General features: G+C 40.4%; 1 protein-coding gene across 1 annotated transcript; it reads left to right on the forward strand.

The window, feature by feature from the left end:
• Positions 1–1,935: 1,935 nt before the first annotated feature.
• Positions 1,936–17,536, forward strand: PTP4A1 (protein tyrosine phosphatase 4A1). Its single transcript, XM_064508628.1, has 6 exons — positions 1,936–2,074; positions 10,029–10,575; positions 12,210–12,302; positions 12,642–12,772; positions 14,866–14,940; positions 16,100–17,536. Exons 2-6 carry the CDS (start codon positions 10,471–10,473, stop codon positions 16,215–16,217), a joined length of 522 nt encoding a protein of 173 aa, XP_064364698.1. The 5' UTR covers positions 1,936–2,074; positions 10,029–10,470; the 3' UTR covers positions 16,218–17,536.
• The last annotated feature ends 5,240 nt before the right edge of the window (positions 17,537–22,776 follow it).

Raw genomic sequence — 22,776 nt, forward strand, 5'->3', positions numbered from 1 at the left:
AGGTAAAGAGCCAATTTAATCTGTCTCTGAACTCTATCCAGAGTAAACTCCTCAAGCCTTATTGAGGAGATAAGTTGTGTCCACTTTTTCTCCAAAAATCTTCTTAGCACTGTACCAACCAATAGCTAAGTAATATCTCACGCAGCCATTAACTTTGGGATCATCTTACTATTCTATAGGACTCTGCACAAAATGTAGGAAGTCTTACACGGGGAAGTGCAAATGGCTACAGGTTCACCAGATGGGTACCCTGAGTCCACCAGTAAATGCAAAATGCAAATGTAAATAAAAGTATCCCAGGGGTATTTATAGCTCAGAGACACATAGCATATTATCTTAGCAGAAACATGGCTCCTGGACAGAAATTGGCCTATGCCCACCCAGTCTAAACCCAGGTGGAGTGAAAACACAAGTGTCTGCAGTAGCAACTACAGACGTTCTGAATGACACATCTTTCGCATACCTCTCATCAAGAACACCTCCTCTGTACCAACCGTGCTTTCTGGAGATTATACAAAAAAAACCCAGAAAGTTTGGGCAAAAATGCAAACCACCTATGCCCTCATACAAGCCAATACAAACTGCTGAGATTTACAACTGAGTCATTTTCTTAGATCAAAAAAAAATTCTGCAGAATGAGACTTACAATCTGTAGAGTGACAACATTACACAGAAGAAAGGCCTAACTGGTTAAATAAACTAGAACAGTATCAGGCTACCTGAAGCTAAAAGTAGTGCAGTATTTTATAGAGAGCGAGCTGACCCACATTAAGGTGTTTCCCGGGTTATGGTGTTCAGCTGGGGATTGACTCCCAGTCCTCTACCGATGGTAAAGGAGCGGTGCCAAAAGTGTTTCCTGGCCAGCTTTCATCTATATGCTGCCTTTTGGTAGTGCCTGCCTGTTTCTTGACAGACTGTTTTCTAGGAGTGAGGGCGCAGGGCTGAGAGGGTCCTTGTTCTGTTTCCTACACTACTTCTGGCCTACTGGGCATATTTCCCACCTATTAAAACAGAAATGGTGATTTTGCCTCTATTTAAAAGTACAGAATGATCTGCCAGCAGAAAACGCTAAAAGCTTCCTATTAGCATTAAAGCTGCAAAAGAGCTTTCCGCATCCAAGGTTAAAGGAGCTTAGAAATTAAAACACAGGCAGATCTGTGATTATTCCACAGACATTCAACTTCGGACCCTGCAGATGACGTGGGGAGACGGCAGCACGCCATGCCCTTACTTAACCAGTGTTGGGGGAAAGCGGTGCCTCACGCACCGCTGCCGCCGCACCGCACCTTCCTGCGCAACTTCTCCCTCCGCTCCCTGCGCCGCCCTCCCCGGCCCCGCTCACCGCCAGGCGCGCCCTGCCCTGCCCCACGGGCCGGCACGAGCCGCCCACCGCAACGGCAGCGGGGCGCGGACCGGCCGCCGAGGGCCGCGCGGAACAGTCTAGAACGAGCCGCCCCCCGGGAACCGCAGGCCGCGCCAGGCCCGGCGGCGCTTCCTGCCGAGCCCGCCGGCGCGGCCAGCTGGAGGCGGCTCTGCGGCCGCGGCCCGGCCCCCCCGCGCCCCTCGGCCCACGCCGGCCCCGCCCCTCGCCCTGGCACCGCCCCCTCGGCTCGGCCCCGCGCACAGCCCCCTGCCCTGCCGCCGCTCGCTTCATTCACTAACCGGTTCTCGCCGGCTGCCTCCGCCTCTCGACGCCCTCCCGCCCCCGCCCAGCCTGCTGCGGCCCCGCCCCGGACGCTCCCGCGGCGCCTCTGATTGGCGGGGCGCCGCGCTCGTCACGGCGGTGCGTGAGCGAGGGGCGGGTGCGGCGGCGGTTGTGCAGGAGGCGACGCTGAGGGTACCTCCTTGTGCAGCCTCATCCGCGTTAGCGCCGCGTCAGCCCCGCAGAGCCGCCCGTCCGCCGCCGCCGCAGCTGTATGGTCCATCCCCGCGCTGCCGCCGCACCCCCTCCGGCAGCTCCGCGGCCTCCAGCGCCTCCGCGTCCTCCTGGTTCTGCTCCTCCTGCCCCCGGCGGTGGCGCCCGCACCCCGGCTGTATGATCAGGCTACAGTCTTCAATGAGTAACCATATTCCTGTGAGTGCCGCCGCGGGCCCCGCCGCCGTGCGCCGCGCTGGCTGCCCTCGTGCTCCCGCGCCCCCCCCCCCCGCCTCCTCCATGTTGTCTCTTTGTTCTGTCGCCCGGGCCGCGCCGGCTCGGGGCGGCTTCTCGCCGCGCCGGGCCGCGGCTCCTCCCCGGCAGGCCGCGGGGGAGCGGAGCCAGCCCGGCTGCGGCGCGGCTCTGCCCTGCTCGGCCCGCGGCTCCCCTTCCGCTCCGCGCACTGGCCGCCCGGGAGCGGGGCGGGGAGGGGGGTGACCTCTCCGCGGCTCCCTCCCGGCCGAGCGGCCCGGGCCGCGCACAAAGCCGCTTTGTGAGCGTGGCCGCCGCCGGCCCCGGCCGCCGCGCCAGGCCCCCCCGCCGCCCCTCGGGTGTCTGTGTGGCGGCGGCGGCCCTCAGGCTGCGCTGGCGCAAACCGCCGCCCGGGCAAGGGCGACGGCGGCGCCGCCGCAGGTTGCGGGGCGGCGGCCGGGAGCCCCCTGCCGGGGGGAGGCCGGGGCCGGGCGGCGGCTCCGAGTGACAAGATGGCTCCGTGTCAGGAGCCCGATCGGAGCGTGATTCAAACCCGTGATCGCCGCCGCGGCGCCGGCCCCGCTTGGCGGCCCGGCGGGAGAGGGCGGCCTGCGGTAGCGTGGCGGCGGCCGGCAGGCGGCTGGGGCAAGCCGAGGCTTGCCCGTGGGCGTCCGCCAGGCAGGTGGCGTCGCCGGCGGCGTGAGGCCCGGGGACTGACTCATCGCGGCGGGCGGGGAAGCCGGGCTGGCGGCACGGCGCTGCGGCGCGGCCTCCCCCATTCTCCCGCGCTCTCCCTGCCGGGGCACGTGGGGAACCGCCGCCGCGAGGAGGGCGAGAGCGGCGAAACGGCTTCTTGCGTCCGCGCGGGGGGCGAAAGCAGCCGTGGCCTAGCGCGTGAATCTTTCTCGGAAGGAGCCTCACGCAGGAAGGGGGGTCCGGCCGTGCCAGCGCGGGCAGGCGTCTTCAGGGGGAAGAAAAGTCTGCAGCGGGGTCGTTTAAATAGGCGTTAAAGTGGGTGTTTTTGTTGAGACTCTGCCTTTGACCCTCAGAAGCTGATGAATGCAACCAGGTGTCTTAGTCTGCCCAAAACTGCTTTCAAGGCCTTATCTTCTTAAAGGCCTTTCAGGAACAGCATTCCCTTCTGAAAATGGATTGTAGCTTAACATAAATTCTTGCTTTTCTCATGTGTTTTGTCTTATTTTTGCCCTCTGTCTCTGTTGGCTAACTTCTCTAATACCCACACAGAGCGTGTAGTTTAAGCACTAACAAAGATCATATTTCTTGTGTGATAGAATAAAGACAAAAAGTTACCAAAATCGAGTAACTATCAGATGGTTATAGTAGAAAGCATGATTGGTGGCAGTTGCACGCAGGCCTCAGTAGCTGTCAGGTAGCCAGCTAAAAATATATTGCAAATATCGCAAGCTAACAAGTATGCAGTCTTTGTGGCATAGGCGTTGTGTGATTCTCGTGTTTCTTACTGCTGCTGGAGACAAGTCTCCAATATGTCTACCTGCATCTGCAGAGTCCAAAACGGTGACTCAGAAGTATGAACCCCATCTCCACTTAATCTCATTAGACTATCAAACCTAAAAACCTGGAGATGACACTTAAATGTCAACCCTCATTGTTCCATTGATGGAACGGAAAAGGGTTTTGAAATGAAGTCTTAAAGGAACAAGAACAGAATTGTTCTGGAGGAAAAAATGTTGAGGAGACAATATAGAAATCACATGCAGATGGGAGGAAATGTGAGAGTGAAAAAGAAAAATGAGTAGCTGATGTAGTAAAGGCCTAGAGAGAAGGTTGCCGTTTTCTTAGTGAAGCTAAATTTGTCAGTATGGCAGTAAATAAATAGATCTCATCTACTGAAGCTAAATTTTTCCCTTTGTATTGTAGAAACCTTCATGTTTTAACTGAGTATATGCCACGTAAGAATTTTGGATCTGTCCCAATGTGCAGGCTGGCTGAAAGTGGCCACTTACCCTGAAAAGTACCTTGATCTGGGAGTTCGGGTTATTACTGAATTCTAAAGTAGTAGCAGGTTGTCACGTTATATTTAAAATACATATATTAAAACTCAGTTTCAAATAAGTGTTAAAAGTAGATCCAAAACCCCTTATGTCTTTCTTCACGAAGTATTATTTAGCAGTCAGTATCTTATATTAGAGTTAATAAAATACAACAATGACTGTCTTTGTGTATATATCATAATTTTTTATGTCTTGTTTAAAATATACACGAGTTATATAGCTTGCTGTTGAATTTAACAGCAGCGTTAAGTCATTTTGAGACTTCCTGCTTTCAGAAACTTTGAAAGGGGGATGCCTGAGATGAGGCGGGGGGAATAGTTTCTGTGATGTCTTATTTCCCCAACATCTGTTAAGCATCTTGTTTGTTTGTGTGCGCGTGTTTTTTTCATGGTGCAAGGAAGAGAACTAGAAAGATTGTCGTAGGGCCTCAGTTTCATCATCTGTGGAAGTTGCATTCAGTTATTTTACAGGAAGTTTTGTGATAATGTGTTCCCCTTCTTCCCCTGAACTGCATATTTTAGCTACAAGAACATCCTTCACCAGACTACTTTACAACACATTTATTGTAGACTTTGGAATCTCTTGTTTGTGATGGTTTTTTTTTTCATTTTGTAGGCCATGGGTTGCTTTCTCTAGCCTAAAACACAGATGGTTTTATCACAGTCAGTATCATCATACGGGCATCCTTGTGTCTTACACGTAGGAGATTAATCTTTTCAACGATATCTAATGAAGGTGTGCCCCTATACGGTAGGGCTCAACAGTTTGTACCCTTTACCCCCCCCCCCTTGTCTGTCTTAGCAGTTACTATTAGGCCTTGCTTAGCAAAAGTCGCTTGAATAGTGAGAGAAATCAAGTTAGAACAAAGAACTCAACTTCATTACAATTTGGCAGTGCCCACAAATGAGTGTAGTTTTCTACTTCTCGATTCTGTGGTTTCAGTAACTAAGGGTCAGCCCAGATAGTTGATTCTGGATGTAAATATTTTGGGTCTATGAGCAGATGGACTGAGCAACTGGACCACATATAGATCCACTTCCTAAAGTGAAGTGAAATGTCATGTAACTGTGTAAACAAACACTTTCATTTGCATGCTTTTTAAGATCCTACCAAGTTAGGAACAAAACAGCAGCAGCATGCAATAACATTATACTTCTTTGCTTTACGCATATTGGCGACAATCAAATGCATCTCTTCTGTAAGTGGTCTTTTGCCAGGCATAAGTGAATGTTTCAAACACAGAAATAACGTATGTTTGAATCTACTTGTCAGTGAAGACAAATACTTTAGATTCCTGTCCCAGAGAAGGGCATGAATTTAAAAAGGGGAAAAGGGGGGTGGGGGGAAGTTTTAAGATGTCTTCCTCTTGCTTGAATAAAGTATTCTCTAACTTCTCCTAGCATACATGATGGTAAATGGAACAATCATAATCAACATGAATTTGTCTGATATTGGATACTTTTTCTGAAAAGATTTTCTTGGCATATTAACCTGGGAAAACAAAATTAAATTTGATGGATCCATCAAATTTAATGTTGGATGACTTTCTTTTACTAATATAAGCTGCTGCTTGTGTCTCCCCGAAATCCTTCAGTGTTAGCTTTCTTCAAGGAAAACTCGCTTTGAAATGGAAAAGAACCTGCTGGACTGCCCAAACTGATGATACAGACCATTAATTGGTGATATTCCATTATAGAAGTTTACATATACAATAGTATGCATTTGGGTTGTGTGTGATAATTCACTTAATCAGACTTATGCTTTCAAGTACTATCAAGTCTTGACTTTTTTGATAGCTCACCAAATAGTTAACTATCTGAAACAATTCAGTAATCTCAAAATTGCACTTCCAAGCCTCTTGAAAGTCACTTAAGTCATTTGAGTTCTCCCTAAGCACAAGCTGGTCTTAATTACTACAACAGCATTTCTATAGCTGATGTCCTCTCTTCCAGGTCTTTCTGCTGAAGAATGATGAAACCTTGTACTATGGTGTAATATTATAACCCAAATAGCATGTTAATACACTTGTTGTCTTTAATTCTCATTTGATTCCTGGAAGAAGAATCCTGAAACAACATCTCTTGAGACAAAACTCTTTGGATTACCTTTTTATCTGTTTGGGGAGAGGGAGGGGGGCAAAACTTTTCAAATAATTGTCTCCTTTCATGAGATCTAAGTCTTTCGGGAAACCTAACAGTCTTTAAAGTTTCACAGTTAGTACAAATGAGTTTCAAAAACTCTTGGATTCAAATTTAACTTTTCCAGAACTAAACTAGGTTGGTAAAACAGTTCTAGGACAGTACAACTTGTTACTATGCTAAGGAATTGGTTTACATATTCTTTCTGGCTAACAATGATGAGAAGAGAGGCATTCTCATCAAAGGAAAATGTGAGCTTTGCTCCTTTATAATGTGGCAGCAGCTGTTGCCAAGGCAAACAGTGAGACTGAAATGCATGCTTGGTTAGGTCTTTAGTTGTGTGAATTAGTAAGGTGCTGATGTGTCTAATTGCTAACTGGTAAGCTAGTATTAAAGAAATGGATTCATTTATAGGGGTTAATTGCACATAGAACTCAGACCTGACATTATGTAATGTACTTGCATCAATTTTGTATAATAATTTGAATTGTGAACCCAGTTTCTAGATGGGATTAATAGCATTCTTTAGAAGTAGGAGTTAAGTACTTAACTAATGCTCTTCTGTCTGTTCTTATCTTTACCCCATGATGCATTTATGTGGTGTTGTATGGAGTAGTAATAGTTGCATACAAAGGGTAGAAATGGCAGTCCACATGCCAGACTGGATGAATCCTGACTGTTTTTACTTCCTGCCTGGGCCAGTATGGGTTCATGTTAACTGTTTCCAATTATTCTGTAGTCATTTCCCCTTAAAGTTATCTATCTTGCAGACTCAAAGGCCTTTTCTTTACCCTAGTGACCCAGTTCAATCTTAAAATCTTCTTGAGCTCAATTTCATCCTTTTTTATTTCTGTCTCTGACAGCCTCCACCTCTTTATCCTCTGCTAGAGAAAAGGGCCAGCTATGATTCCTCACAGAGTTTTAGGGGAGAAACTTGAGGTCTATTGGTATGTGAGAAAAGCTGCATGAAGACTCTATCTACTTAAAGCTGTCCTGTACCTGTTTGCTTTTCTGCCTCTTAAACAAATTGAAAGTATGTCTAAATAAGCCCTGTTCAGTTCTTTTTCTCACTCTCTTTTTTTAGGCAGACTCTTTAGATCTGATTCTAGATCTTTGGTTGTGACTTTTTGGTGGGTTTTTTTGTTTTCTTCTTTTTAATCTTACCCACTTCTACCATTCTTTGCTGTGGTGTGGTTGGTATGTCATGTGATGATTCTCAGAATCTGTTGGTTTCTGTTGCTCTGCTGTCCTTTGACTCTTCAGAGGATTGTTCTTCCTCCTTTTTTCTCATGCTCATAACTTAATGAGGGACAGCAAGATCTCCAGATAATCACAAGTAGCAGCTGAAGCTGCCAGTTACTTGCAAAAAAAACCAGGCATAATCCGCCATTTTTGACAAAAATGACATTACAGTGGTAAAATCTAGTGGCAGCAAAGTGCATGTAAAGCTGTCCTCTTAACTTTCTGTCTGCCACTTTTCTGCTGACTTATTCTTCAATTCTTCATGCTTGCTAGTGGTGGGTGGTGGTGTAATCCACGCCTATAATTAAGGTGCATCCTTAAAACTTGTACCAAGAAGCGGTCTGAAAATGATGATATCTGGAGGTGTTTGGTCTGCTTTTTATAAAGATCTTTTGTAAACATTGTATGATACAGCTCTGTCCATCTGCCATAGCGCAAACTCTTAGTGATTTTTATTTTCCCTGTTACTATAACTTCTTCTCTGGCCTTACTAATGGAGCAAGACTGTCTAAAACACAAAATATTGCTGCAATTCTTTAAAATGCAGTTCATTTTAAGAATTCCTGTATTGTATTTGTTATTCCTCTTTTGTAGTTTTGAAAGTGAAAAAGATGGATACCATCTATGACTTTTACTACATGCTCTTCCATGTCCAGATGCTAACTTTGTTATTATTGCTGTGCCTTTCATGCTACCTTTTGTTCATATCTGTCACTTTCAAACTGGGCTTCCTCACATGTCTGGAAGGAGCCCCATGTAAACATCTGCAAAAAAACTTGCAGGATATCTGATCTGCTAAGATATCTCCCAGAAAACTAAACAATTAGGCTGTTAGTATGTTGCAACTTCTATTTAATACTAATGGTTGTTAGTAAACAGGTTCACTGTAGTCCTGCATACAGTTTAGTGTCTGCAGTGAGGCCTTGGTTGACTGCAAATCCTAAATAGAAATTAGCAGCCATGACTGATTCACATGTAGCTTTGGTTCTTCCTGCTCTTTAGAAAAGACCTTGGCTGCTATCAGGCATATTGTACAGTATAAATAAAAATTCTGTGCAGAGCACTGAGATGTCTCTTCTCCTTATTTTCTCACACACATTTGCTATGATTACATAGATGGATGCATATGTGGAGTTGGTTTGTGGTTTAAAAAAAAATCTGAACATTGAGGCTGCAATGCTGATACAGCTTCTATTTGCTAGAAACTGGATGTATGAAGCTTAAAAAATGATGTTACTGTCTCCCTGCCCACAAAAAAAAAAGGGTAAGTTTGTAGTAGCAGTTCTGTAGCTCTGCATGTTTCAAGTAATGTGTTCCCAAAGTATCTTGGGTAATATATTCTTTGGGCATGGAAATAGATGGATTTCTTCATATGCTTGGAGTTGACTGGACAACATAAGTCATTCTTCTGCCAGAAAGTTGTAGGATCAGTGATGTTACAGTTGAGTACCTAAGTATATTCAGTGGGTACCTGGTTCGGCTTATGTCTGTCTTTTTCAGAAACAACCTTCTCTCTTTCCCTTCTTTTCCCCGCACCCCACTTCAGTTCCCTAGGTAGACAAGGCCTTCTAGATATTGTCAGCAGCATTGGTACTGTGGCTGGGCACAAAATTAACTTCTGTGCCATAAGGTTCCACAAAATAACAAAAAGCATGTATTTTTAGATTGTTTACTTAGCAGCATGTGTAAATGAATAAACAATTAAAAGTAGTTCATCAGCTATCTATTGCCTGGCTATATGTCTTGCAATAAGTTTATGTATAAACTTAACTATAGCAAAATAACAGATCCACTGAGGAAGAACAACCTATTCAGTAAACTTGTCTGTATATCTTTAACTAGAACATTACTACTACTTTGGCCCAGTTAAAAAGTGATGGTGGGGAAAGGCAGTTGAAGGTAGAAGTAGACAAAAATGACAAGTGGATGTGTATCTTCAGCTTTTTGTATGTGAAATCTGTGCTAGTTAGAAATCTGTGTGCCTTGAAAGTCTCTAAGCATATTTAAAAGCTCACATTTTGTTAGGTCACTTAAAGATTTTGTATTTGCTTACAGTGTATTAGCTTATTACAAGCTGGGGTTCCTGGAAACATGTTGTATATGTGCTGTCTAATGCTCGGCCTTAATATGCTTGGAGTCTTATCCTTGCTTGTTTGGCACTACTTAAAGTTATTGTAACTTCAGTAGCTGTTGTGATGTCTTTCGGTTCAGAATGGAAAACACACTTTTGAGTTGGTATTTTAATACATTTAAGTTATTGGTATGAAAACCACCCATATATGGAAACTTAATATTAAGTAAGTATATTTACTTGCAAGTAATTCTTGCCAAGAAAGATAGCAGGGTTTTTATGCGACACTAATTCTTAGATTAAAAAAAAGACCATGTGATACTACTTAGTCTCTGTGCTTTCAGTTGTTCTTTTTATAATGCTCAGAGTCTTCAAAATAACCTTACTTCACCTGTGCTCACTGTGCTTTTTTTTTCCCCCCCCTCTTTTTACAGCAGTTCTGTGGTGTTCTTGGTCACACATTTATGGAGTTTCTGAAGGGCAGTGGAGACTACTGCCAGGCACAGCACGACCTCTATGCAGACAAGTGAACTGTAGAAATTCATTACTACTCCACCAAGAAGCCCCCCTAAGAGTGGTTGACCAGGATAAGAAGTATTGAATTGAAATTGGCAGAGCATTTAACAAAAGAATTCAGACCTGGATGGGGTAAACCTCAGTGCACTGCCTTTCTTTTGCCTCAGTATTACTGGATTGAAGAATTGCTGCTTCTTGTTAGGAGGTTCATTTCATTTCCCATCGCTCCCAACTTCATACTTCCAAGCACTGAGAATTTCAAGTGGAGTATAGTGAAGTAGACTTCCGTTTCTCTACATCACTTCTATATTAAAATTTTTTTGAATCCTTTCATAATCTTGTTGCATGTTTAACTAAATTAATATGGCCCGAATGAACCGCCCAGCTCCTGTGGAAATCACCTACAAGAACATGAGATTCCTAATCACACACAATCCAACCAATGCAACCTTAAACAAATTTATAGAGGTAAGGTCAGACAAAATTCTTATTGACATGCTTTCTATTCCTGAACAGTGTGTTTTATTAACAATTTCCTTTTTACTAGTTGATGCAACTCTGGAACCCGTATGAAGAGCTACTGTGACTCTGCTTATATATTGGCTTTTTTTTCAAATAGTTATGCCATGCTTTACAGAGCTATAAACAAATCTATTTAGATAGACTTTGGCCTTCATCAACACATACATTTCAAAGTGAAGTACAGAAATAATAACATTGTTACTAGTAAACAATTTTAGGACTGAAAGAAGGAAGAATCTGGCAGAGTTCTATAGCAATGTGTAGAACAATACTAAGATCTGTTAGTGGTAGGAACTTAAGTTCAGATTCATCTAAAGCAGTGTAACATATCCTTGCCACTATTGGAGTAGTTATTAAAAAGGCATAATTCAGTGTGCATTGTAGATCACAACCTTAGCAATAAAAACAGGAGTGTGGCGTGCATTCGCTGTCTATATCCTTCTGATATTAGCAGAACATGGCTCTAGTATAGCTTAAGAGAATCTGTTACAAGTGTCAAAGTATCTACTTGACTGAAAGTTGACTCTGCATTTAAAGCTAGCTTTGCTAAAGCTACTTGAAGTATTTCAGTATATGCTGAAATCACATTTCCTGACTGAAGCCATGTTGCTTGGCATATAATTCTGTATATGAATTACCTATCTAAACCTTGCATCTAGCGTGTTTGAGGGAACAAGAGTACAGTTGAAGATGTGTGCATGCACGTCAATACTAGTTTCCTGTGAAAGACTGGGGTCTGCTAGGTTTTGAGTTTGCAGTGCAGTCTCTCACTAGCTAGATTTTAGGTGATACTACTATTATACCTCTATATTATATATGCATTCAATGTAGGCTAATTTATAAGAAGCATGATGAGTTAACCTTCACTTGGTTTTATACTCACAGCTGGATAAAGTATACTTAGGTTACACTTCAGTCATTACCGTAACAGTTTAAGTGTGAATGATAGGTCGTTCCAAGGAGATTGAAGAGTGATTGCCCTGCTTTTTCACAATGAAGCTTAATAGCAAAATGGAAAGCTAGACTTTGTCCTCTGGTTATGAAGACCCAGAAACTGGAATCCTTCATTGTCCTGTACTCCTAATTCTAACCAAGAAGATGTTTAGTAATAAATCTATGGTTGTAAGGAGAGTGAGATAAGGGGAAAACCTAAACTGCACTCAGAATGCTTTTAGTGAAATATATAGTTTTGTAGGACACTGACTGTTCCTTAGAAAGAAAGAAAGAAAAGAAGCTATTGCAAATACATTTAAGTACTGATGAAGTAATCTATCTGTTGAAGTCTGGTCCAAAACAGAGATTTCCCCTCCAGTCTGGGACTTGATAGCTTTGTACTGCCAAAATTAAAATAAATAAATAATAATCTTAGGATATGTTTACAGAAGAGCCTAAAGGTATCTGGTATTAGCACACATAGTAGTGTACAGGTATTTCATCTTTTGTATTCTTCACAAGGTGAAAAGCATTTGTGTGAGTATCTCTACTGAAACTTCTGGAATCAGTTAATTTTCTCAATAGGTTAGCTTATTGAATGGTACTTGTAGTCAGTTTACTGTAAAACAGTTCTTTTCCCTTCTTAGGAACTTAAGAAGTATGGCGTTACCACAGTGGTAAGAGTGTGTGAAGCCACTTACGACACTGCTCCGGTGGAAAAAGAAGGCATTCAGGTTTTGGTAAGCAGTGTAGAAGCAGAGTAAAAAATACTCCCTTAGATATCACCTTAAGAACATTACTTTCTTAATTCTATACGTATGTTGCAGCAGCTGATTTGTACAGCTTTTGCTTTTATCTACTTTTTTTTTCCTATCAGAAATTGAGCCAGAGCATCTGTTCGATGCAAAGTGCGTGAAAGTAATATATTGCAAATACTGCTAAATGTAGACTTTTATAAAACCCTAAGTTTGAGTATTCTCTACTGTACTTCCTACTTTTTTGGTGTGCACACAATAGTAAGAGTTCTGTGTTTTTTTTTCTTATGACATTTACATACCTAAATAAATCTCTTATTCCAGGATTGGCCCTTTGATGATGGTGCTCCACCATCCAACCAGATTGTTGATGATTGGCTAAATCTTCTTAAAGTTAAATTTCGTGAAGAGCCTGGTTGTTGTATTGCTGTACACTGTGTTGCTGGTCTTGGAAGGTGGGTGAAGTTTTAAGGTTGGTCAAATCACCATCCCTGGTCAGACTTGTTAAGGTTTAGTATGAAAGTTTGTAAGTGCATCAGCTGACAAGAATAGCATAATCTGTTGCTAAATAGAATTTGTCACAGCTGTCAAATAAAAACTAGGAATTTACTTGTGTATTTCATTCACTATACTGAGAATACTGGTGACAGTCCCATTGATTTTAGTCGTTAGTCTTCCTTTTACAGTGACTCTCACCTTTGCTTTTCCTCTTTCCTCCCTATTTCAGCAGTATTGCCAGCCCTTCTGTAACAAAGGGATTGTTGCTATTATCTAAGAGCAAGTGAGGTGTGTTGGCACATTAAGACATTAAGAGCAACTTTCATCCACTGGCTATTTGTTTCTGTCTCTCAGTTCTAGCATTGAGCCTTGAAATTTATATGGATAACACAGCATTATCCTCTTAATGCTGCTACTCCTGTCTGCTGCTGCTATCATGAATACCATTCCAGAAGCTGTGAGGACATAATGGTTTTTCTGCTCCAGTTCTAGAATACCCGGAAACTGTCGAAAGAGTAGCCACCATGCTTCAGTCATAGGTTTCATCATTTCCAACATAAAATAAAATGGAGGTTTCTGATCTGCTGCTATCTGTAAGCTTGGCTTATCCACCATTTACATTATGGCTTCACACATAAGAGTTGACTGTAATAGTGAATGCCACCAAAATAAGTCCTCTTCTTTCTGCTGCTTAGCAGATTTGTATTGAACAGCAGAATGCAGTGGTATCTGTCTGGCTTTCTTAAAACTTGGCACGCAAGTAGTTGAAAAGAATTAAGTACTTGGCTTCTTTTCATGTAAGCCTGGTCTTTGTCCCTGAACATATAGAAACATTTTATTAAACTCGTTACTAGATGCACAAGCTTTTTGCTGGAATGTAGTAGGTTTTTGTTTTTTGTTTTTGTCACAAATCATATTAACCTATTTGAGTTTGTTCAGTTTCAAGATACATATCAATGTTCTGTCAGCTGAAGAATACTATGGCAAGCAAAGATATACCTTAATCCCCTTTGGAGAGGAAACTGCATCTGTTTTAGACTTGTGACAGTGGTTTGGAGGACACATTAGTTTTTATTGGACCTAAACTCTGTTCTGATTTCTGCTTTGGGCTTTTTATTTCTAGTGGGGGCCTTGTCTGTGGGAATAGAAATCCACATGCAAATATCTCCAAGGATGGAGACTCCACAACCTCTCTGGGCAACCTGTTCCAGTCACCCTCAGAGTAAAAAAAAAAAAAAAAAAAAAAAAAAAAAAAAAAAAAGTTTTCCTGATGTTCAGATGGACCTTCCTGTGTTTCGGGTTGTGCCCATTGCCTCTTGGATTGTCACTGGGCACCACTAAGAAGAGTATGGCCCCATCGTCTTTACATCCTTCCATCAAATACTTACACATCTTAATAAGATTCCCACCCACACACACACAGTCTTCTCTTCTCCAGGCTGAACAGTCCCAGCTCTCTCACCTTTCCTCAAATGACAGATGCTCTAGTCCCTTTATCATCTTAGTAGCCCTTTGTTGGACTTGCTGCAGTAGCTCCATGACTCTTGTACCGGGGAGCCTGAGAAATGGACACAACTCCAGGTGGGACTTCACCAGGGCTGAGCAGAGGAGAAGGATCACCTCCCTTGATCTGCTGGCAGTGCTCTTCCTGTTGCAGTCTAGCAGATCCTTGGTCGCCTTTGCCACAAGGGGATATTATGCATGGTCAGCTTGTCCATCAGGACTCCCAGGTCCTTCTGGGAGGAAGAAGAGGGAATTTTATTTCCATTGTGCTTACATATACCTAAAATCAGCTGAATATTAGCTCTGGTCAACCTCAGTTTTGTTAAACCCCCATTTAAGGGAGGGGAGTAGCTGTAAAAATGCTAGTTTAATGGCTTAATTCATGTGGAAAAGCCTTGTATCTCTTTATTTGTTGTCTCTCCCCTGGGAAGAAGACAAGACAGAGAAGGACAGAAAAGACAATTGGGACAAGTTGTTGTTTTTTGTTTGTTTATTTCTGAATATGCACTGGCAAGTGCTAAACTGAAGGTATCTTCTTTTTCACCAGGGCTCCAGTCCTAGTTGCTCTTGCACTTATAGAATGTGGAATGAAGTATGAAGATGCAGTGCAGTTCATAAGGCAGTAAGTGTGAAGCTAACATCAAGTTATTTCCAAGATGTAACACACTGACATCTACTTGGCCACTAGTAGTTCTGAATGCTGTGCTTGTTTGTTATCCTTTTATAGGAGATTTAGTACATCTTGTTTATCTAAACTTTTAGCACACACACTGCATACAGTCAGTGTTTTAGGACTTGGCCTGTGGGACAGGTATTCCGTGTTTCTGTGAAAACTCAGTAAGTAATTATCTGAGCAAGTTCTTTAAAAATCAAGCTTTTGTAACTGCATGCACGTATGAGAGAGAAACACCTTTGAAACTTGGATTCTGTCTACTAGCTAGCTAAACTAATTCACTCATTCACATTTGTGAATCCTTTCCTCTTTATTAGATCAAACTATGCTAGACTGTTTCTCCTGGCCTTTTCTGGTAGTCTACCTGGAAAATTTTTCCTTGGATTTTCTGGTAAATTTTTGCAAGTAGGATTAGACTAAGAATTTTAGCCTTAATGCCTGAAACCTGCAGGTTTCAACTATATTTTAAAGAAGTTGCAGTTCACAAAAACCATATTAAAATACTTTTTTGCATAATTGCCAAGCCTTTAAGGAACTAAATTCTGCTTGCACATATCAGGCTTCCCACTTCTCACTATGTATACACCAGCCTGTTACATTTTCCAAAAACTCAGCAAAAGTTTACCCATCTTTCACAGGCTTGCAGTTTGAGCAAAACCAAAAATGCTCAATTTCTGTTAAATTTCTTTTTTTCGAGAGTTGTAGTATTTATGTACTTTCTTAATATTATACTGTACTATTCTTAATGATTATTTTAAGGGATTGAATAACTCAAGCTATTTTGAGGAAAAGACTTTCTCAGATCTGCTCTATAGTTTCCTTTTGAAGTTCCTTCTAAATATCAGATGTAAGTTCTTGGCTTGTGTGTGAGATGATAAAACAATATAAAATGCCATGTACTCTTTTGAGCATGTAGTCCAGTGAGGTATTTGTGAAAGTAAGCTACTATTGCGTAAAACTTTTACATTAAATTTATTACCCTTGTTTTAGCTACAGCCTTGTTTTTTTCTTTTTTTTAAGACCAAAACACAAACAACTCTGTAAGGTGTTCGTTATTTCACTGTGCAGCAGATGAATATACCATTTAAAATATTTTTCCTTCATTCAGGAAGCGACGTGGAGCCTTTAACAGCAAGCAACTTCTGTACTTGGAGAAATACCGCCCCAAGATGCGTCTGCGTTTTAAAGACTCCAATGGTCACCGAAATAATTGTTGCATACAGTAAAGCCCAACAGCCTATACTGCTTCTTTGGGATTAAAGGATGGAAGGTAGAATTAAGCAGACTGCATGCCAAAGACATGGGTCTGATTTTTAAGTAGTAAAGGAAGCTTCCTTAGGAGTATTCAATAGGCTAAAAGCTTGGTAGAAATGCAACTTGTATGTTAAGATAAATATCCATCTGTTTGGAGAATCAGTAAATGTTTTTCTTGTACCCTGTTTCTGAACTGTTGTCTTGTCTGTAACTTACCAGTTCAAATATCCTTAATCAAGCCATTGAGTCTTTCCATCTAGTTTCAACTACTAAAAATTGGGGTACTAAAATACATCAATCTGTAGAGAGATTAGGTGCCAAAATACCCAGCATATCATCTGTGTGTTTTTTCCTTGTAAACAAGCATAGTTCTGATGATTTAAGAACTACCAGCTTATCTGGACCTTACTATTTTTTTCTACAGTCATTTCAATATTGAAGAATATGGCCTCTAAGATAGTCTTGCCTGCTCACTATGTTTTGTCTCCCACAATCGCACTAGAGTTACCAGGATTTGCACAGTCTTTGGTTTTTGTTTTTTCTTAAATACCATGAATTACAGCAATTTCTTTTTTTCCAGTGTCTGTACCTTTGTGTTATCTGAACCTCTCCATTTTACAAATCATTACTCTCTGGTTACTCATGTAGAAAATCTTTTTACATTGTACAGAAGCACACAAGTCTTTAATGTCTCCAGACAAAAAGCCTTACAGTAAAATTAGTGTTGGCACTTCATGTGCAACTTAACAGAGGGCCTGAAAAGGTTGGGAGGGGCTATTTAATATTTCTAGTAAAATGTTGCCTTTGTCTTGTGCAGGAAGTATAGAATATGCCCTTTACTTTAGTAAATATTTTTTTAAAATGTAGAAATGCTTTGTTATTGTAGCTAAAAATTCTTAATCAGAAAATTTCTGAAAAATCTTGTAGTTTCTTTTACTGTACCTATTGAAAGTTGTTTACCAACTATTGCTTTGTTGAAAGTGTGATTTTTTTTTGTTTTGTTTTGTTTTGTTTTTCCTCCTTGAGTTTCTGCTATGACTTGGGCAGACCTCTGTAATATTTTGTATGCCTTTCAAGCTGCGTAACTTAATATTTGGATACTTGATAATTTGTTTTATTATGTAATTGATAAAATGGTGATGTGTATTAATGTTAGTTCAACCATATATTTATACTGTCTTGGGAATGTGTGGTTATAGTTCTGTGGGAGAAATAATTTTGCCAGTGTTCACCAGCTTGTAAAATCTAGTGCGAGAGCTTAAACATCTAAATAAATACTGAAATGCACTTACGAAGTTTGCTGAAACACTCTTCATGGCTTTCACTTCTTTTGTGTACTTTGCCAGCCATCATAATGTGCCTAAATTTGGGATCTATCCAGGCTTTCTTTTTCATTTTTTTTCCTTTTAATCTGGGCCCGAGTGTCCCCCTTGCTGTAATGTTTGCTGTTTGTTTTACTCATAAATAAATGTGGATAAAAATAAATAGTAGAAAATACAGTATTTCTTTATGGAGATTACTTCTGACTTCCCCAGTACTAAGACAGTTTACTGACTTCCCCAGTACTAAGACAGTTTACTAACTTTGTTCTCTCGAAGCTGCCTTTGCAGCAAATACAGAAGAGTATGCACATTGGTAAAACTTGGAGGATAAGTTGTATAAATAGCATTAGAATTTTATAAAGAATAGCATGACAATGCTTCATTGTCAAGACTGAAGCTATGCCCAAATAGATTCTATCCCAAAAATAACTTGACCTGAAACCTGTGCAAACTTGAGTTTTCAAAGAGTCGTGACAGAACTTCTTGATGGGAACTGAAAGATTTTTATTTGGTAACCAGCTGGGCTGCTTTGCTAATTAGTGGTCATTACCCTAGGCATAGGTAGGATTAAACATATCTTGCATTTTTAAAAAGGCAAGTATGATGGTACATACAAAAGAACCTTCAATGAAGGATCACTTTCAGAAAGGTATTAGTCTCATTAGGTATCTTCATCACACAGAATTTCAACATGCTCTGAAACTGCATATCATTTAGCTTAGTAATGAGTTCTACAGAGTGGCATGTGGATGACTTACCTGCTCTTATTTAGCTGGTAAGTAAAGGTTAAACTCAGTTTTAAGAGTATTTTGATTGGAGAAATACTGTCTTGATGTTAGTTGCATCTTCAAGACTGTCACTTAATTTAGTAAACTTGCAGGGTGAGATAAAATCTTGAAGTCTGCTACTTTTGCTTCCCTATTCTCATAGATTTCTGATTATTTGGAGATGTTTCACATCTGTTCAGCTGTGGTTGTTTACCATTCTAATCAACAGCCTTTTAAGTTAGGGGGCTTTTTCATGCTGCAGAAGTGATTGAAGCATACTTTGAAGGTGCCCGAGTTAAGCAGTGAAGGTTCAACTCCTTAATGTAAAATTTCCAAATACAGAAAAAGGTTTATGGAGGACATAGCTGCTCTGAAACTGCGCTTTTGGGGATCAAGTTTCACAGGGAGATGTGATATTAGAACATATCTTCTGATTTATATAAAAGCTGATCTGTTCTTTCCTCCTCCTGTTGTGTTTTGTCAGACTCAATTTCCTGGCAAAAGTCAACTGAAGAAAAAACCTCATGCAGTAAAACTGAGCTTATGCTTCCTGAAAAAAAGATAGCATTAAAACTTGCATTAAATGAGTAGAATATTCACTTTTCGTGGATGTCATTTCATTGCTATTCATCTACTCTAGTCTTGCCTTCGCAGTAGCATTGGCCCTCTCAAGTGCCTTCTTAGCCTTTTGTAGACTAGTATTTGCTAGGGCAAAAATAACACACGTGTACATGCACCTCTTGCCTTCTGTATTTAAAATCATAATTTCCTTAAGTAAATACACTCCTTCAGTGGTCTTTGAAAAGTTTTTACATAACTGGTTATGTAGGGGTAGCAACTTGTAAAATATTGACAGGGCTGTGTTCTACAACTATGTCATTTGGCTCAGTACTCCTCCTGTATGTACATGATGGTATGTTCATCTGGCTGGGGCTAAAGGCCTTTTATTTCAGAATGAAGACCAGAGTCATACGTGCTTCTATTGTCCAGACAGACTAGCTTCGGTAACAATTGCAAAGACAAACCTTACAAAAGTGCCGTAACCCAGCAATCCAGGCTGATGTAAATTTTGTAAAAAGATTCAAACTTGATTTCAAGTCAGGTTGGAATCAATAAAAGAAAACAGTAAAATTCCTGTGGGGCTTTTACTTATTTAAAATCTTTTGTGCAATTTCTGTATGTACAAATATTAGTTTTTGCTGTGTTTTAATGAGTTATACAAGTAGGGAGGGTTGCATTTAGGAGTCTAAGTGGCATGATGCATCAGTGATAGTGGTTTGGTCCTTGGAACTCGTCTAGAGATGATTTGGCTTGACTTTAGTCAAATTTAATAAATTGAGATACTTCTCAAAAGGAAAAACTTTATGTAATAAGTGTGTGTCTGTTTAAAACAAAGATCAAATGAACTTCTGAACTGTTAACGCATTTAACCATGAATCCCTAGGGAATGGAAAAATATTTTTTCTCCTTTTGTTTAACTACTTGGTCAGATTATTAGGTACTAAAATGCTGACCATATTCAAAGATAAGATAGCGGAGGGAAGTATGTTATGGCAATTAGATGAAGTTCTATGTAACTTGTATGAATTTACAAACAGAAGTGAAAAAAGGCTCAAATGGAAGTATTGCGTTTTAACTTAAGGGTAAAGCCTCATAAGGAAGGCAGGCTCGCTACTGTTGTATCTGATTTTAGATGCTTAGAGTATGTATAGAACTGCATTGTTCTCTGTTCCTGTGGATATGTTGTAAAAGTATTTAATTACATGATAGCACATTCATAGACTGTGCTGTCTGTTTCTACTAGATCCTGTTTCCTACTGTGGACTAAATGGCTTGGTAAGTATGGTTTGTAAATGATACCATTGTTTGCAGAATTCCTTAGCATGTTTGTAGCATAAGTTAAACTATATCTCTGGGAAACACAGGGAGAAAATGGCAGCAGAAAATTGATGAGTTCTTTATATTGTCATGTACTTTCTAAATGATGCTGCGGAAAGACAGTTAAACCAGACATTCTGTAAGTGGGTATCCAAATTCAGGTATACAGATAATGTTAAATATGATTCTGTTGAATCTGATTCACAGAAGTGCTGAGTGATCAGTGTCAGCTGAAGTCATAAAAGCTGCTTAAATGTATATGGTATTATGTATTACATATTTCTCAATTTTCCAAAAGCATTTCAAGCTGATCACTCAAAATTAGTTAATACGAATGATTGCTAATCTCCTTCATCCTCAGTTCTCCATGCATAAAACTCCATTAATTGCGGTCCTCACTTAACAAGTGTATTTGTGGAGATAAGTAGTGCTTCTGAAATAACTGTATCCATAGTGTTTACTGTAGAAGAACCAGTGGGAAAATGTGCAATTCTTCATTAAGCATAAATTCAAAGTTAGATTTAGGTCTTCTTTGACCCTAATAAAAAAACTAAAGAGCTTAATAAAAACACTAAACAGCTCTTATAATGCATATAAGCATTGTTTATCCTTGCAAGTGAAATGTGAAATAAATGTGTAATTAGGTATTTATATTTGAGAGGGCCAGGCTAAGGTCTCAACCTTACCTGTGTCATTTCTAAACTTGTGAATGCTTGACCATGCAGCACTAATACTGTTTTTCCATTTTTTTTTAAAATGCACATAACATAATTTAAATAGCTACTGAGAGGTAGTATCCAAGACAATATTTTAGAGTTGGGGGTTTTGCTGTATCATTAAGTAAGCATTTTCTGTAATTACGAAGGGGGCATTATATAGGAAATCCTATAGCAATATTTGGGACAAGCTGTTTTTGTACATATTTGTGTGATTTCTACTAGGATTATCATCACTGTAATAACAGTAATTATAATTTGCAAATGTAATTCAAATCTTAAAACCATACTGAAATTATTTTTATTTGAGTAACTGTGAGGGACTGACTCATCTAAACAAATAGGGACTTTCACAAGTCAGTAAAGGCTTCCTTTATAGTCAGAGGAAGGAATTTTGCACTTCAGTCATGCAGTTCATCATATGGTAGAATAGATACCTAAAATAGATGAGATGAAAAGCTCTCTAATTCTTCCCATAGTCAGTAAAGGGAGCACGGGACAGCAAATTCAGTCTACAATGTTGATATCTCCAGGTAGATGAAATCTCACCTAACTTGTCTGAAGTGCAGTATTTAAAAATATCAGGTAAGAAGTTCTTTTAACATAAAACCTTTCTCTTAATGTGTAATAAACATGTCATTAATTATAACTTGATTTGATTTTTATTGATATGGATTTATGCAGGAAACCAAAGCAAGCCTGGCATTATTTTCCGCTTGGTGATTACCTGCATGAATGCTATTAGTTTTGATAGATACTATTCTAATGTATTCTGTCCTCAATGCATTGATAATTAATTATCTCAATAACAACACAAGTTACTTATCAGTGGAAAACATCTTTGTGAGGTAATAGTGGTTAAAGAGTGTCTGACAAGAAAAGATAAGGACAGCACCAACAGATCAAGTTGCCTGCTTCTATTTCTGATTCAAATGAGAACTCATTCAAAGTGTACCTGAAGAAAACCAGATACCAGAGTGCTTGGATGCATGGGAATGCTCAACATAGAAATACACAAAGAGCAGATGACCTTACTCTGTCAACACTACACGTAACCTCTGTCACCATAACAAAGCCTAAATAAGTATATGAAAATTTTGTTGGGGAAAAAGATTGCTAGAATAAAAGTAAGTTTTTTTACCCTCTCATTTTTCTTTTCTAGAGTAGCAGGTTATGGTGATGTAATTAGAAATATAAATCGTCAGAAAGCTTAAACAAATTCCACACCAGAACCACATTATTGTACTACCATTAGCAATTCATTACATTCAATTAAAATTGAATGTAAGTGGCAACATTTTGGTATTGAAGTAAATAATGGTGATTTCTTTTGAAGTACATCCGCTCCTTAATATTTTTATCATAGGTTTTTAGGTGTAACTGTCTAGATTTTTGTGAAAGAAGACTGAAAACCCAGATAATTCATCACAGCTTGATACATGTATCAGCAGGGCTGGAATCTTGATTCCACTTGAGTGGTGGAGTAACAGATCCTTATCCTTCGTATACATTTGCACATGAAGGAAGGTATTTTGTCAGTGAGTTTCACAGATACTTGTTCAGAAGAAGGTAGAGCTCAAGTTCCGTTCAGGCTTTGAAGGAAGAAATAATTGAAGATAACCTTTTCTTCTCAATCCATAGAGCCACAGGTAGGATACTGATCTGAGCAGGAGGATGGTATCACTTCAGCATTGTCACATGATGGAAGTTTCATTGGTCAACGCTAATAGGAGGCTACAGACTACTTAGTTTCCATTCTTCAATGTCCCAGTAAATCTGGATGTTGCAAGGTGGGAAATGCAAACCCTGGACACACCCTTAACATTTAAATTCAACAGTACAACAGCT

The sequence above is a fragment of the Dromaius novaehollandiae genome, chromosome 3 (genome assembly GCF_036370855.1).
Source record: "Dromaius novaehollandiae isolate bDroNov1 chromosome 3, bDroNov1.hap1, whole genome shotgun sequence".
In the NCBI taxonomy this organism is placed as follows: domain Eukaryota; kingdom Metazoa; phylum Chordata; class Aves; order Casuariiformes; family Dromaiidae; genus Dromaius; species Dromaius novaehollandiae.

What these genes read in the sequence shown, in the direction of transcription:
- PTP4A1 (XM_064508628.1), top strand. Translation starts at nt 10,471, where the DNA reads ATGGCCCGAATGAACCGCCCAGCTCCTGTGGAAATCACCTACAAGAAC. An exon ending in CCTTAAACAAATTTATAGAG is followed by an intron (nt 10,576 to 12,209) that starts GTAAGGTCAGAC and finishes TTCCCTTCTTAG; the next exon opens with GAACTTAAGAAGTATGGCGT. An exon ending in AAGAAGGCATTCAGGTTTTG is followed by an intron (nt 12,303 to 12,641) that starts GTAAGCAGTGTA and finishes CTCTTATTCCAG; the next exon opens with GATTGGCCCTTTGATGATGG.